General features: G+C 34.7%; 1 protein-coding gene across 2 annotated transcripts in view; it reads left to right on the forward strand.

Annotated features, from left to right (window-relative positions):
* The first annotated feature begins 938 nt into the window (after nt 1-938).
* The window catches only part of LOC108917855 (exportin-5), a 22,606-nt gene continuing 7,474 nt past the window's right edge, over nt 939-16,070 (forward strand). Inside the window, exons 1-11 of one of the 2 annotated variants that reach the window (XM_018724642.2) lie at nt 939-1,029; nt 1,166-1,460; nt 2,252-2,473; nt 2,524-2,835; nt 2,890-3,039; nt 7,045-7,430; nt 10,213-10,541; nt 10,625-11,014; nt 11,674-12,260; nt 14,669-14,792; nt 14,922-15,308. In XM_018724642.2, the coding sequence (XP_018580158.1) occupies nt 1,185-1,460; nt 2,252-2,473; nt 2,524-2,835; nt 2,890-3,039; nt 7,045-7,430; nt 10,213-10,541; nt 10,625-11,014; nt 11,674-12,260; nt 14,669-14,792; nt 14,922-15,308 (3,163 nt within the window). In that variant the 5' untranslated portion in view covers nt 939-1,029; nt 1,166-1,184. The other variant, XM_018724650.2, reaches the window with a different exon arrangement.

Below are 16,070 nucleotides of genomic sequence, written 5' to 3' on the forward strand. Positions count from 1 at the left end.
CTTGGCTGTCCTTTATAAAATACTATTTTACTTGGTTTATGTTTAATATTTTTTATTATAATATGGGCCATAGAGAAGTAGGTAAATATATTACAAGCAAAGCATAATTTATAATACTGTCAGCTTACAACCATATATACATATATGTATATGTATAAATCATAAATCATTAATTCTGTGGTTACAATGACGGCTTTATGGATGCAATTATGATAATAATTAAAGGCGTAAAGGGAGGCCTTCGGTTCAATTTTTTTTGCCAAGTGTTTCGGTAGATATAGAATTTAATAGACATATATATTTTTATATAAATCCCCTAACATTTTTTTTGTTGTGTCAGTGTCAATGGAGGAAGACCGGCTAGGGCTAGGGGTGTTGTCTTTTGTTTCTCTTTCTCTCTGTTTCATTCACTCCAGTACATACAAAAGAGAAAGAATTTTCAGTGTACAGGTTGATTTACTATATATTGACCCCCTCTAACTTTCTTATTTTAATAGTTATAAAAAAATGCGAAATACACGATTTTTTATGAATTTTTCGAAAATGATAGTTATATACGTATACCTAGCTTATCGCCATAGACTCTGTTGTCATAGCAAAATAAATGTTGTCAGATCGTACGTAGCATAAAATATGTGTATAATACAGTACATTGCCTACATGCATGCAGTGACCTACAGCTGTACAAAATGTGGATATGAAATGAAAGAACTAGAATAATAGTGTCTGAGAGAACTAGCCACCAGAAACTGAAAAAAAAATCACTGGGAATTTTTGCACTCTACGGTCTGAGTGGCATGGATTAGGTTTCTATAATTTGTCATGTTATAAAGAAATGTTTACTTGGATTTTGTTTTCCGCATGTGTATAGACCCTTAGAACCATGGACTAAGAATTTCTATGTTTATCTGTTTAATTTATACATCTACCGCTAGGAATCGTTGTTGTAGCCGGCAACCGTCAAGTTGGATTTGTTGCACATTTTAATAAATATTTAATCATATGTTGTAAATAAATAGAAAATTTAAAGTAAGTCAATTAAACGCAAGATACAATTTGTTTTAGAAAAGTGGAAGAAATTTTTATTGTTTAGTAAAAACAGATAATTTAAAAACATGTAAGACCATGCTGCTTTTTCAACATGTGCTAAACTATTAATTTTCAGCTATTTAACTTGTAAAAGGATGGCAGGACCAGACGTAGCTGCTTTAGCAGCGGATCTAGCACGAGCTGTTGAATTAACCATGAGTGCTAGTGCCTCACAGTCGGACCGATTAAGGGCATACCAAGCTTGCGAAAGTTTTAAAGAAACGTCTCCTCTTTGTGCAGAAGCTGGTCTTTATTTGGCTGCAGGAACACAGCATTCCTTGATATCTAGGCATTTTGGACTCCAGCTCATGGAGCATACCGTGAAATATAGATGGACACAAATTTCCCAACAAGAGAAAATTTTTATAAAGGTATTGGATACATTTTCATTGTAAGAATTAAATGTCGATATTTATCATTCTGAGTATTTTGTACCTATCTGCTTCATTTAGAAACAAAAATCCTTTGCTCTAATATTTAACATGCCTCTTTTTTTGAATGTTCTCAGTAAATTAAAAAAATTTACAACGATAAATAACTTCATTAGTTTTTAACTGCTTCAGGTTTCATATGGTTGCTTTTATATTTTTTTATCTACACCTTTACATTTCTTTTAAAGAGCTGAGGAGCTAAGCTAATGAAACTGAAACTCATGCACATTAGTGTCATCAATTCCTATAATATAACAATAATTTTTCTTACATCATTCTACAGAATAAAATTCATGAATTTTATTCTTTAATTTATTATTGTACATTTAAAAATAGTAATACGCTGCTCCGAGAAATGTACGTATCGCTTCTAGAATGAATATAAAAGTTTTCATTCTGGAATATAATGCTTGCCAGACAATTAACGTGTCATTTGAATTGGTCTAATAACAGGGAAGACAGAGACATCTTGAAATACGAAATGAACTAAATAAAAATGCAAGAACCATTGATACGAGGATCTGATCCAAAACGGGTGAAAACACTCGATATTAAATTAATTGGAATTATTGTTTATTTTCTTATAAATTTAATTTGTAAGTTGTTAAGTTGTACTTCTTGGAGCAGTGTATACTTGTTATCAAAAAAATATTAATTTTGAAATAATGGTTAATAAATTTTAAAGTGAGTCAATTAGATATTATATATTTTATAAAATGACGTAATTTTAGGAAAATGCTATGAAATTATTGGCTGCGGGTGGTATAAGTGACGAATCTCATATGAAAGATGCACTAAGTCGGGTGATTGTAGAAATGGTAAAGAGAGAGTGGCCTCAACAGTGGCCTGGTCTGTTGTCTGAATTATCCGATGCTTGCGCTTGTGGTGAAATACAAACGGAATTAGTCCTTCTTGTTTTTTTACGTCTTGTTGAGGATGTAGCTTTACTTCAGGTAACTTACCGCCACCATGAAAGTATTACGTATAAAATATTTAATTTTAGACTTTGGAATCGAATCAGCGGCGAAAAGACATTTATCATGCATTAACAGCGAATATGGCCGTGATATTTGATTTTTTCTTGAGACTAATAGAACTACATGTTGGCCAGTTTAAATTATTTAGCGAAACAGATGCTTCTAAAGCAAACGGCCACGGGCGAGTAGTTCAAGTAGTCTTGCTGACGTTAACTGGATTTGTGGAATGGGTTTCCGTAACCCATATAATGGCTCAGAATGGGAGATTATTACAGATTCTTTGTTTACTATTAAATGACTCTGCATTTCAATATTCTGCTGCTGAATGTCTTTCACAGGTAATAATAAATTTCTACTGAAAGAGGTTAAAAATTACTTTTGTTTTTTTGTAGATTGTAAATCGTAAGGGAAAGATAGATGAAAGAAAACCATTATTGATATTATTTGATTCAGAACCGATGCAGTGTTTATTGACTGCTGCTAAAAACCCAGGGAGTGTTTTGGACGAGCAGCATTATTTGTTTAAAAAAAAATTAATTCAGGTAAAAGTATGGCTAATATTAAACATATGATAATTCAAACTCCCAAGTTACAAAGTTACAAAAATATTTATTTAAAAAATAGCTTTAAATTAAAATGTAATAAGAGTACAAATTCAATATAAGCGGTTTTCATATTTTTTAATAGCTTTGTTTAAGAAAAAAATTCTTTGAAATGTTACAGTTAAGTGTAAATGTTAAATTTCATAAATGCCACAAACTGTTTTTCACTTTTGCATAGAATAATACTTGACATCGTATTGATTGTGTCTCCCAATTGTGATGTTTTTAATAAAAACTTGCGAAATTTGCTAATATTTGAATATACAGGGTATAGAAAAAGTACTGGAATGGCAGAATAACTTGGCAGGAGAGCATTTTAGAAGGATTTCTCCCTGGCTATCGAATGGTGACCTTGACCTAGACGTTGAAGATCATTTCAAGGTCAAATGTGAATTTTCAAATGGGACCCTATACTTTTGATTCTAGAAATGAAAAGAGCGGAAATTTTACGTTCAGATATGACCTTGAGTTACCCCTCCCTTTTGACCTTCGGTCCCCGACAAGGTCAAACTAACAAAAGTACAAGAACAGCGGAATAGAGAGCATTTTAGAGAAAAATGTTAAATACAAAAGATTCAGGATTTCTCCCTGGCTATCCGATGGTGACCTTGACATTGACTTTGACCTAGAAGATCATTTCAAGGTCAAATGTGATTTTTCAAATGGGATAGCCAGGGAGAAATCCTGAAACTTTTGTATTTAACAATTTTCTCTAAAATGCTCTCCCGCTGAGTTATTCTGCTGTTCCTGTACTTTTATTAGTTTGATCTTGTGGGGGCCCCAAGGGGGTCACTCAAGGTCATATCTGAATGTAAAATTTTCCGCACTTCATTTCTCCGGTCAAAAGTATAGGGTCCCATTTGAAAAATCACATTTGACCTTGAAATGATCTCCAAGGTCAATGTCAAGGTCTCGATCGGATAGCCAGGGAGAAATCCTGAAACTTTTGTATTTAACATTTTTCTCTAAAATGCTCTCCCACCGAGTTATTCTGCTGTTCCGGTACTTTTGCTATACCCTGTATATTTAGTCTTTATCAAGGTTATTCCACTATTAAGAGATTTGTTAGTAAAGATCGTAAAATAATGTTATAATAATTATGTTAGTAGTAATTTGTAAATTTCTGCTCCCGGTCTAGAGACTTTAAGTCAAAATGTTCTTATTTTAACTTAACTTTAAAAAATATTGAATGATTCTGTAGCGTTAGCTTTATTAACTAAGTTTCTTTAAAAAGACTCTTACAATTACTATATTTTTGTTTTAATCATCTTCTTATCATTATTCATCGAAGATATTCAATTTTTTAAAGAAAATTTTGCAATGCTTGATTCAAACCGCCAATCATTATTTTGAAATTGTTTATTGTGACTATTCATAGCAAGTTTATATTTCAGTTTTGAAAATGTCAGATATCGTTTCTGAAACAATTATAAGCTTAAAACTGATCGAGCAAGAGCAAATAACTTGGAAAATGAATAAATTGCAGTATTATACTGCTAAAATACTAGGCATTTCCAGATGTACGGAGTCAGGCTATTAAGTTTTAAGACTGATTTTCTTGTGACAAAGTGTGTGGTGCCATCTATGTGCGGTCAATGGGACTACGTAGTGGTAAGCCTTCCGAGCGAACGAACAAAATTTCATCAGTGTGTATCTACCATGAAGTTATAATGTTTTTCATGAAACAAATTTTCGATAGTTGTAATGGAAACGCACATTGAACAGCTTACAGCAATCAAGTCTGTTTTACATTCGGTAAAACAACTACGGAAACGTATCAACTGTTACAATTGGCGAGGAGTGTTCATCATATCCGACTATGTTCCTGTGGTTCGGGAGGTATCATGATGGTCGAGACAGCATGCATTACGACGAGAGGACACAGGCGTCCCTGCAGAAGCCAAATGAACGAAAACATCATAATTGTGTGCTCTGCGCTGAAGTTTGATCTTCGATCAATCGTATATGGTTTGCCAACGTTCCGATGGTTGATCTACAATTAGATGTCGGCGCGGAGCGCATAGTTTCGATGTTTTTGTTCGTTCGGAGATGCTTTGTCCTCTCGTTATTGTGCACGCTGTCTTGGCAATGATGAAACCTTCCAAACCACAGGAACACATTTGGCCATAATATACTCCTACGCCGTTTGTAACAGTTGAAAAGCATATGTGGCTGTTTTACCGGATTTAAAACAGAACTTGATTGCTTCACGCAAAACCCTATAACTTCATGGTAGATACACGTATGTATATTGAGGAAATTTTCTCCGGTCGCTCGGAAGGCTTCCCACTATGTAGTTCCATTGACCGTACGTACATTTCTCCAGAACAAAATCAGTCTTTGCTTAATAACCGGACTGTTTAGTGTTTAGAGTGTTTTAGAACAATGAGAATATTTCACATTTTTTAAAATCGAGACAAACTTGGTACAAATATTCATAATTATTTCAATAAATAATTTCAAAGTTGTGACTGGTACTTTTGAACAGTTTGCTGTATTTTCTTCAAAAAGTTTAATTTCTTGTACAGATGAAATACCGTTATGATTAAAATAAGAAGATAATAGGAATGAATATTTTTAATGAAGTTTACTTAGTAGTTTTAACACCATATCAAATTCTTTTTACAATATGCACTCAAAAAAATTAACAACTTGGAAATTGGCAATTTTAACTACAATTTGCAAAAGATGTGTTAAAGTTTTTGAAAAACGCAACAAATCAAATGCTCTCATTGAATTTCCAAAATACTTAGTACTGTCGAAATTTTGGGAGATGGCAGCATTTCCTAATATCTTCGACACTGGTTAACATAATTGTATAGAAATTCAGTGAATTTTTCAATTACTTAAATAAGGCACTAACCTAAGGTTTGTTAATTTACATCAAACATCTTCAGATATACAGGGTGTCCCGAAATTCATGCAACAAAATTTTGTCATAGATTCTTAAGCCAAATTTAGGGGACAAGGAATCTTTTCTTTTTGCCAACTGGCCCCTTCTTTCGGAGTTACAGCCCCCAGAAATCTGCCCCTAACAAGTCTTTTTTATATCTCGTAACCATGTTGTACGAGAATCACTGAATTTGGTACACAGGGGTTTTATGACATGTGGAATCTCACAGTGCTACGCTTTTTGGCGAGAAACCCCCTTAAGACACTTTTTTGTGGGCCCCCTTGTCTTGTCGCAAATTTGATTTTTTTTTTAATTATTAGTTATCTAGAAAGCCATTGAATTTAGAAACTTTTTGTCTCCTGATATTTGTTTCGTAAAACGCAATGTTTTTGAGGAAAATGGCGAATCATGATATGCATTTGATCACACTTTGACATTTTTCTCGAAAACATTGCGTTTTACGAAAAAAGTGTATAGGGACAAAAAGTTTCTAAATTGAATGGCTTTCTAGTGGACCGATAATTTTTAAGAAATTTAAATATGTGACCAAATTTTTTTGGCTCCAGAGACAAGGGGGCCCACGAAAAATTGTCTTAAGGGGGTTCTCCGCCAAAAAACGTAGCACCATCAGATTCCACATGTCATAAAACCCCCATGTACACCAAAATTAATGATTCTCGTAGAACAGGATTCTGAGATATAAAAAAAAAGATTTTTCTTAGGGGCGGACTTCAGGGGGCTGTAACTCCCAAAGAGGGGGCCAGTTGGCAAAAATAAAAAATACGGGTCCCCTAAATTTGTCTTAAGAATCTGTGAGCAAATTTTGTTGCATGAATTTCGGGACATCCTGTATTTGCATAAATGTAATATTTTCGAAAAACTGTAACACCTTGAAAACAGCTGTACAATTTTTTTGGTAAAATATTCCAACATACATAGTTCGGTAGAACCTCAATTATCTGAACCTCACAGGACCAAATAAAATACTACATATAATAATATAATTGATATCTTAAAGAAGAGGGTTCGTTTTCAACAAAATATTTATGCAGGTTTTAGGTGGACTGGCAACCCAAGTCTGCACCCTGTGGGGCAAAGATGGGCTCTCGAGGCCTAATAACTTCTCAGTATTTCTAGAAGCCATCTTGGCCTACAGTAGCCACAAAAGTCTGTGCTTAGCGCATTCTGCCAACCCGATCTGGAATAGTATGTTCAAAAACGAACACGTATCTCGGGATCCCGTCTTCCTGTCTTACATACCCCAGTGGGTACAGTGTACGGCTCCGAAGATCATTAAATTCAATTACCCCGTGGGGAAGAGCCCAACAGCTGAGGAGGTTACCGAAAGCGGGGCTTATGCCAAGGTTGATTTTGACAGCGAGGAAGAGTTTTCGGCATTGTTTTACAGATGTAGGTCTGATTTTTTGGAGTCTTTTAGGTGAGTGGTTAACAATTGAATGTAAAATCTGTTTTACCTATTATAAGGTTAGGGTGTATACAGCCTGTACAATATATGTTGATATAGAATTCAAAGAAAATAATAAGCCAATAAAGTTCTCTTATCGAAATTACTGTAACAATTTATCGGGGCAGGAGCGTACCTTGAGATTTTCCACATTATTTTCATTTTCCACGTTATTTTCAGAATATGAAAATAGTTATACACGTTAAACACAATACTTGGAAGGGAATTTTATTGAACTGGAAATACTTCTGTAATCTTCATGGAATTTTTTCAAATTCCACTTGTGATCTGTCTTTATTTATAAGGTGCCATTGCTCTTTTTTAGACAGAACAGCAACTGTTACTGAATCAACTGTCAAAAAAAAAATATTTTTTTTAAAATGTCTAAATTCAGACACAATATGGCAGATGGAATAAAATAAATATTGAAACTTAGAAATGAAAGAGAAAAAAATTATTGAATATTACACAAAGTTTCTAGTTTAAAATTTTGTCGATCTGTGTTATTAGAAGAAACAGTTTTTTCCTAAAATAAGAACTGAATTCTTTCATTTGGTTCAAACATTTTTTTTTGGTTGTCACTGTTTATATGGGACATATTGAAAAAAAAGTGAAACACTGTGAAAATCTGTTATAACCAGAGAGCGGACAATTTGTGTCTTTAACCTTGAACATAGATATGTCATTCATAAACCTAGATACATTATCCATGACGCAGTGGCGTGTCGGATATGCATCGGAAATTTACGTGATAATTCACGAAAATTCCACGGTACATACATTTTTAGGCGTTATAAAATATTTAGAAAATCAGAAATTGTATAGTACATATTTATTAAATGAAGTTCGGTTAAAAATAGTGTCATTCTTTTAATTGGAAATTAAGAGTCAATGTAACAAATATCCTCAGGCGACGCACATGATAGAATAGTCCAACTCACGCTCCATTCATAACAGGGCTGCAGTTTGAATTCTGACCAATAGGAATTCGATAAACGCAACCGATGTCGACGGATAGACTAGAGATGGGCGTGAGTGTCATTTCATTTTTTTAGAACTAAATTAACTTAATTATTTTCTCGTTATTTAACCTGTTCACATGATTTATGGATTTTAAATAAAGGGTACAAATCTTCGCGAGGATAATACGATATATTTGCTATACATAATAATTATATTTTGCATAGTTTATACACAATACATTTTTGAACGCGTACACATCTCTACCAAAATTTGAGCTATTCTTCGGGTTAAAGCACACATTGTCCGCTCTCTAGTTATAACGACCTTCAAGGGGCCGTTTGTTTATGGTTGTTATAACCGATAGACGTAATAAGCAATTACATATATTTTATTTAAAATTTTTATTGAAAAAATGAGAATATTACAATACAAGTCTTTAAGTATGTATATGTATTGCTTTGTGTTCAGAAGATTTCGCATGCTTCATTTTCAGTGAATTGTTTTCGTTGTTTTACTTCTATCCTTCCAAATTATTGAAATCCTAGTGTGACACGTCACATTTTTTTTGCTATTGCATTGGTTTCTACGTTTTCTACTCTCCATAGTAGATGTAATTTTTTTTCTTTATTAAACATTGTTCTCTTCGACATCGTGATAGAAAGTGGTATAATATATATAATATAACTATATGCGTAGATAAGTCATAATTTGTCTCAAACATACTAACTGGTGTGAGAAGCGTAGATGCTAGTGGGGCGGGTTGGTATTCAGGCCGTATATCACCATTGGTTGTTATAACCAATAGATTCCGAGAATCCGAGGTGTCGTAGTAAACGATATTTTTAATATCGTATTTCTATAGGATGTAATTGGGACTTCCAAATTCAGTTATTATATCCAATAAGTCGTATAATAATAATAATAATTTTGGAAAATATTGATTTTTATTTTTGTTGCTTCCCATTAAGTGGAGGGAATGTGACAATTGGTACATAATATCCACAGGTTGCCAACCAGTGTCGCAGTTAGAGCATCCACTATGCTTAAATCAAATTAATAAATTAATATGTCCCTGTAAAAATTTTTTAGAGAAACCTTGCAAAATACGAAAATTAGAGGAACTTTTAATAGGAATTATATTACCTATCGCAAAATGTTATTTAATAGTAATTTTTAAAGGGCCATATTAATTTATTAATTTGATTTAAGCATAGTGAACCCTCTAACTCCGACACTGGTTGGCAATCTGTAGAGGATATTATGTACCAATTGTCAGTACATTCCCTTCATTTAATCCGAAGTAATAAAAAAAATCAATATTTTCCAAAAATTTTTTAACACTGTATCTTGAAAACAAAATAAATTTAGACATGAGTGTATAGGAACATTTTATATGTTTTGCGGTCCTCTATCATTTGGTGCTATGCATTGCACTTTTTTTATGTCACCTATATATTTTTTGAAAATGTTTTTATTTGAATTGTTCTTTTTATCTAAACCATATTTTTTTACTGTTGTATAGGGTGCTACCATATTTCACTGATATAATTGAATGTATGTAGTTCCATAAACACCATGATTGTGAAATAACAGGTGGATGAAGTTCATAATTTTTTTTAATAATTAAACGATGACTTAACCATTAAAATTTAATTACCCAGAAACAGAATGTGAATCATATAAACTTTTTTTGTTATTTTGTTTCAGAGAATTTCCTATATCGCAACAACCTGTTCATTTTATAATTTTTTTTTTATTGTATTGCTCTTTGAAAATTCAGTGTGAATTTCAGGCAAGCTACAGTGGTTGCACCTTTGGTTACATTCAACTACGTCGAGCAGTGGTTAATCAAATGTTTACAAGTCCCCAACTTAACGACCGGAATGACTACATCAGATCCAATTTATCAGGAGTGGGAGGCTTTATCAAATTTTCTCGAAAGTATATTGAGCAGAGTCTTGCAAGCTACGGAAAGGCCATCTATTGCATCTGGACTAAGATTACTCCAGCTGTGTCTTTCGTATCAACCGACCGATCCTTTGATCCTCTCCACTTTGCTGACTTGCATCTCTGCTCTTTTCGTCTTTCTTAGCATGTCAACTGGACAGATGGCACCCACAGGTAGTTCATTTCCTTTTGTTATATATTATATACCGACGTGCGGGAAAAAGGGCTTCCATATATATTTGACTTTGCCTTTTCAGCAAGTTCGGTTGCAGCGTCCGGAGCAGCTCTCTTACCTCAGGTCCTGGAAAAGATATTTGCAACCCTAATTTACACCCCTGAAGGTCAATCCATAAGCAACAGATCCCGCGCCGTCAAAAACGTCAGGCGGCACGCCGCCTCTCTGATGGTTAAGATCGGTTTTAAATACCCCTTACTGCTTTTACCTGTATTTGATCAGATCAGGGCGACGGTTGAAAATCTCTCTAGGCCCGATGGGCCCGCTCACTTGAGCAGCATGGAGAAGGTTACCCTACAAGAGGCTTTGTTGCTTATCTCTAACCATTTCGGGGACTACGACAGGCAGAGCAATTTTGTCGGCGAGATGTTGCGGGAAGCAAATAGTCAGTTTTTGGAAATCGCCAATGCAGGTATGTGGAAAAACATGGAATTTGAAAAATATGTAGAGGATTTTGGGAGGAAAATGAAGTATTTTAAAGAAACGTTGAAAGTCTATAATATTAAGAGAGTTTGTATAAACTTTCGTTTCAGTGTGTGAAAAAAATGAAAAAATCGCCTTTTTTACGTTTTCGATAACGTTTGAGATCTTGTGCGGATTTTACTATAGGTACATTAAAATGATGTAATATTTTAAATTTAAATGTGACAAAAATAACATGTAGGTATGTCCCCACAGAAGAGTGTCACGCTTAACTGTGATACAACTTAAATTTATGGCCGGTCACCCAGTGCAGCTGTGTTTGTGCGCCGTCTGCCTGCGCGCGCATTCTACAACGGGGTGTATACATTTCTACCACCTCCATTTAGTTCGACCAGACCTGTATATGGGTATGGCTAAATAAATGTGGAAACAAGTTTTTCAAATATTTCAATGCCGAAGTGCTGCGTACCGATCGAACCTGGTACATACTGCTTAGCTCTTTGGTCTTCAATTTAGTTCGGAAGACTATACGTCACAGGCCGTTTCCATGGTTGATTTTAAAATATTGTTAAGTTCTAATGAATCGCGCTACACCCTAAATAATAAGTAAATATCACTACGAATTCTATTTATCTTTGCTTTTTATAGGTGCTTTTAGAGGTGCTACTGAATTCATAGCATTTGTCGGTCTGGACAAACCGCCAGTGCCCAGCAACACTGAAGACATCTGCGGGCAGAATCGCAGCAACATCGTGTTCTGCGTGAACTTAATTCTGGGTGCGATCAAACGGTGTTCCTGGCCCGACGACCCGGAAAGGGCAACCAGGGGTGGTTTCGTCGTCTCCCTAACAGAATCGGGCAATCCTGTTTGTCGAAATCCTGCTGCTCCTCACGTTGTACCCCTCCTGCCTCACCTGATGTCATTAATTAAAATTTTCAACGAACTGTTCACTCCGGAAGCGCAAAATTCCATACACGAAAGCTACAAGGGGTGTTTGGCCATGCAGGAAACGGAGAAGTCTAATTTGCTGGGACTCATCGGCCACGCCGTGTCTGACAGCGGGAATACGCAGGTCGTCCAGAGCCCCCTCGAAAGAATGCAGAGATTTTTGACTGGATTGCACGAGAGCTGTTATCACCTGGTTGGGTCGTTAGGACCCTCCTTAGGGAGGGATTTGTATAATATCCCAGATTTAGGATTAGCGGTAATTAACAGCGTGTTGTCATGTTTACAGGTAAGTTCTAGCCTAGAATTCAATTTTTTTAAAAAACCTTATAGATAAATTAAAATTTATTTTTTAAGTAAAACGAAATTGGGAAGTAACTGATGCAATGAAAAAAAAAAAGCCATGTGTACAGGGTGTCTGGAAATTATGAGGAAAAAATTGTTTTTCGAAAACTCAATATTAACCTCAAATATTAGCTTCATAACCTCAAAATTATTATTTTTTTTATTTTTTGTCCTAGCTATTTCCAATTCAGTGATGTTTTTCAAATTTCTACAGGATTGTGATTGTCTGCGGTAAAATTAAAAACAAAAGGCCGAGAAGCAGTTTGTTAACTCCATTAAACAATTTGATAAAATACTCATGTCACATTTTGAAGGCGCAACGACGATATGTAAACCAGTAAATTCACTTGTCGGCTTTTGTTCTTTTTTCAGCCGCTTTTGATGTCCTTGGTTAGAGAAGTCTCGATCAGTGTTGTAATATGAATCTTTTACTTGTATGAGATTTTATTTGTGGTGTATTAAAATACCTTTGATCTTCAGAAAAGCATAAGTTTATATTCTCAAATTCCGTCATGGAAAGAGATTTTTTAAACCTTTTTTTTTCATAAGTTTATTTTCTTACATTCCGTTGTGAAACCTATTTTTCAAACGTTTTTTATATCGCAGAAAGTTGCGATATTCCTGCCATATTACATACACCAGTAAACTGATCACATGGACATCAGGTGTATAGTCAACTTATATATTCCAATCGTGTAAACAATGATTAAGCACTTGTCACTGCGAAACTGTCGGCAACCCCTGTAAGATCCCAAATTTATAATATCAAACTTACTTAATGCCGGCTAATAGCATTTACTCTTTTACACTCAAGGCATAGGCTGTGGGACTATTTGGGAAGCTCTCTTCGTAGTAATTGTGCTAAACGGGCGCCACTGATTTTTTATATTATGTTAAAACATGCAAAGTCTAATGTTCACTACTAAGGAAAATCAGAAAATTTAGTAGGACATTTAATAAGGCTTTATTCAGCAAATTAACAAATATGTAAGAAATATACAGCCGCAAATTAGTTCACATGCGAGAGATCTCTAAAACACTCGTAGCACTTTTTTCGCTAGCTCAATCATCAAAAATAAGGTATGGTTCTTAACATACGAAATCGGGAACAACAATGGTGGCTTTCAACGCCCAAGCCATCTTAATTCTTAGTAAATTTCTTCACTCACAAACATTTAAACTTGAAGAACGTAGGTCTCACATATAAAAGAATAGCAGTGATACTTTCACTGAACTGTTAATTTCGTCAGGTCATAATTTTACTCCATGTTCAGATTTACAAGTCGGACCAGACCTCTTGTTCTTCCCATCTCGTCCGCTTCCTTCTATTTCTTATTCCACGCCGTGTACTCCTGTAAGCCTTTCGCGCAACCTTTCTCGGCCAAAGTAGAATTCGTGTACTTGTCTCGTCCGCGCACTACTCCGGTCACAAGATGGTGCTACTAGGACTTTCTTATTACAAATAAAGGTATCGAATGTTTTTCTTCCCGCTACATAGAATGTCAAATTTGGACCGTTACATCCCCCTCAATTTAATTTCGTACAAAACTGGATTCTACGTTGTATAATTTTTAATTTTGTAAGTATCATTCATGGCCTAATTTTCGTGTCCTAATTTTGTTTCTATTTAATATTGTTTTGGATTAAAATTAAGTTGTTTAGCGCCGAGTCTGCTGATGAAGTGGCTGAGTAAGAAAAAAGAGTAAAGATGTACTGTACCTTGTTTATATTTTATAATTTTTCTTGTACTAGTTAAAACTTTTCTAAATGTGTATGGACCAACACAAATAAGTTTGCATTTAGGCAGAGCTGCGCGAGATTGAGAAAGAACATATTCGGCTAGGAAGCTAGGTGCAGCAATTTGGGATATAGGCCACCTGGAGCTTTGTTCAGTGCCCATTTGTAGGCATAACTGTCTCGAACACAAACTTATTTGTATCGGTTGTCACGTCGCGTCTACGTGTAATTGTTTACTTTAATGGAACATGTAAAGTGACTAATGTAGTTCACTTAAACTAGAAAAAGAAATTACAAGCCTTTTAACTTGTTAAGGAATCATTTTGATACTTCTAGCCCAGTCATTATAGACAGCCTGTTTGTTTTAAGAGTTATAAAAAAATTTGAAATACAAAAGTTACATGATTTTTTTTCGAAAATGATAGTAGAAAAAGAAATGAAGTCCAAACAAAATGGCCGCAGATGTTAACTTTGTTAATTTAAATGGAACACCCTGTATATTTTTATATATTTGGATAAAATGTTCCCTGTCAAACAAAAAAGTTACTGGTAGGGTCAAAATATAGTGAATCACCCTGTACTTTTATTATATTTGATTTCCATTTCTTTTTGCAGTACATACCAGACTATCGAATTAGACCCATAATACGGGTCTTCCTGAAACCATTTATATACTCTTGCCCAGCTCCATACTACGAAATGGTTCTGCTTCCTATATTAGCTCATATCACTCCAATAAGTAAGTTTTTTTGCTTAATTAAGCTATGTTTTTGTTTTTTTTTAATTAATTTTATTTTAATTACATTCATACACGTTTCTGGCTGGCCTTTGTAGAGTTCGTTCGAAAAATAATGAACGTTTGTTCTAGTTTTGTCCAGACTGCACACAAAATGGCAGCAGGTCATCGAATTTCGTAACAGAGAGGCACAAGAAGACAACGGCGATACTCAGGAGGTGCTCGAAGACATATTGACGCGGGTGCTGACCAGGGAATACTTGGATTTACTCAAGGTGGCGCTGGTCGGCGGCAGTTTGACTCCCGAATCGAATTCGGAAACCATGGAGACCGAAGACCACAGTATGGACTCGCCCCCTCCCTCTCATACTCGTTCAAATATGACAACCGAAGTTATTTCTGATTTAGGTCTTATTCTGTTGAGGAGCGAGAAGACGTGTCAGTCGATCGTCTTGACGGTTCTGGGGGCCCTTTCCTGGATTGACAGCAACGCTTCGTTGAAGGCGACTTACTTGACAGGTAAGTAGCCGTTTAAAATAGTCAGCTTGCATTTCGATGGAAACTCGGGTTTTTAACATTTCACAGAATTAGGAAAAAATCCTAGGTTGGCACTCTCCAATAGTTGGAAAATTTTGATGAATTTAAAGGACAGTGTTAAAAAAAGGAGCAAGGCATTTCTAATGATGGAGTCTTCGCTGCTCTTAACTTTATTTTTAATTAGTAAAAATTAAACGTTTTTTTGAGGTGTATTAAATTATATTTATTTCGTGCTTAAAGTTACAATTATGTTAATAGTTGTGTTGGAAATTATATTGATATTCCATGGTATTATTTACCTAACAAGGTAGTATACATTTAAAAAAAAATGAAAACAAATTAAAAAGGTAGGCCTACATATTTTTTTTTTTTGGGAAGGTCAATATTAATTAATAATTATCCAAAATAGAAATAAAAAATTATATATATATAATCGGAATACCCTTTTACCACATTGTGGTGTAGGTAGTAATTTCAGTTAACTATACACAAATTTCCTCCATTCCTGCCTGTTTCTTGCCAATTCCTTTGCTTCTGTCCATTTCTTTCCTCTTTTCTTTAATATTTCTCCAATTACTTGATCCCATGTTGTTCTCGATCGCCCTCTTCCTTATTATTATTGTTGTTATTATTATTATTGCTGTTGTTGTTGCTATTATTGTTACTAAAACCTCTTCAGTTTTACTTGGAAGCGTGTATGTCAGACTTGAGTGAGATGACATTTAGTGAGAAATTAAATAAGTC

Source organism: Anoplophora glabripennis, unplaced genomic scaffold (genome assembly GCF_000390285.2).
Source record: "Anoplophora glabripennis isolate ALB-LARVAE unplaced genomic scaffold, Agla_2.0 scaffold3, whole genome shotgun sequence".
In the NCBI taxonomy this organism is placed as follows: domain Eukaryota; kingdom Metazoa; phylum Arthropoda; class Insecta; order Coleoptera; family Cerambycidae; genus Anoplophora; species Anoplophora glabripennis.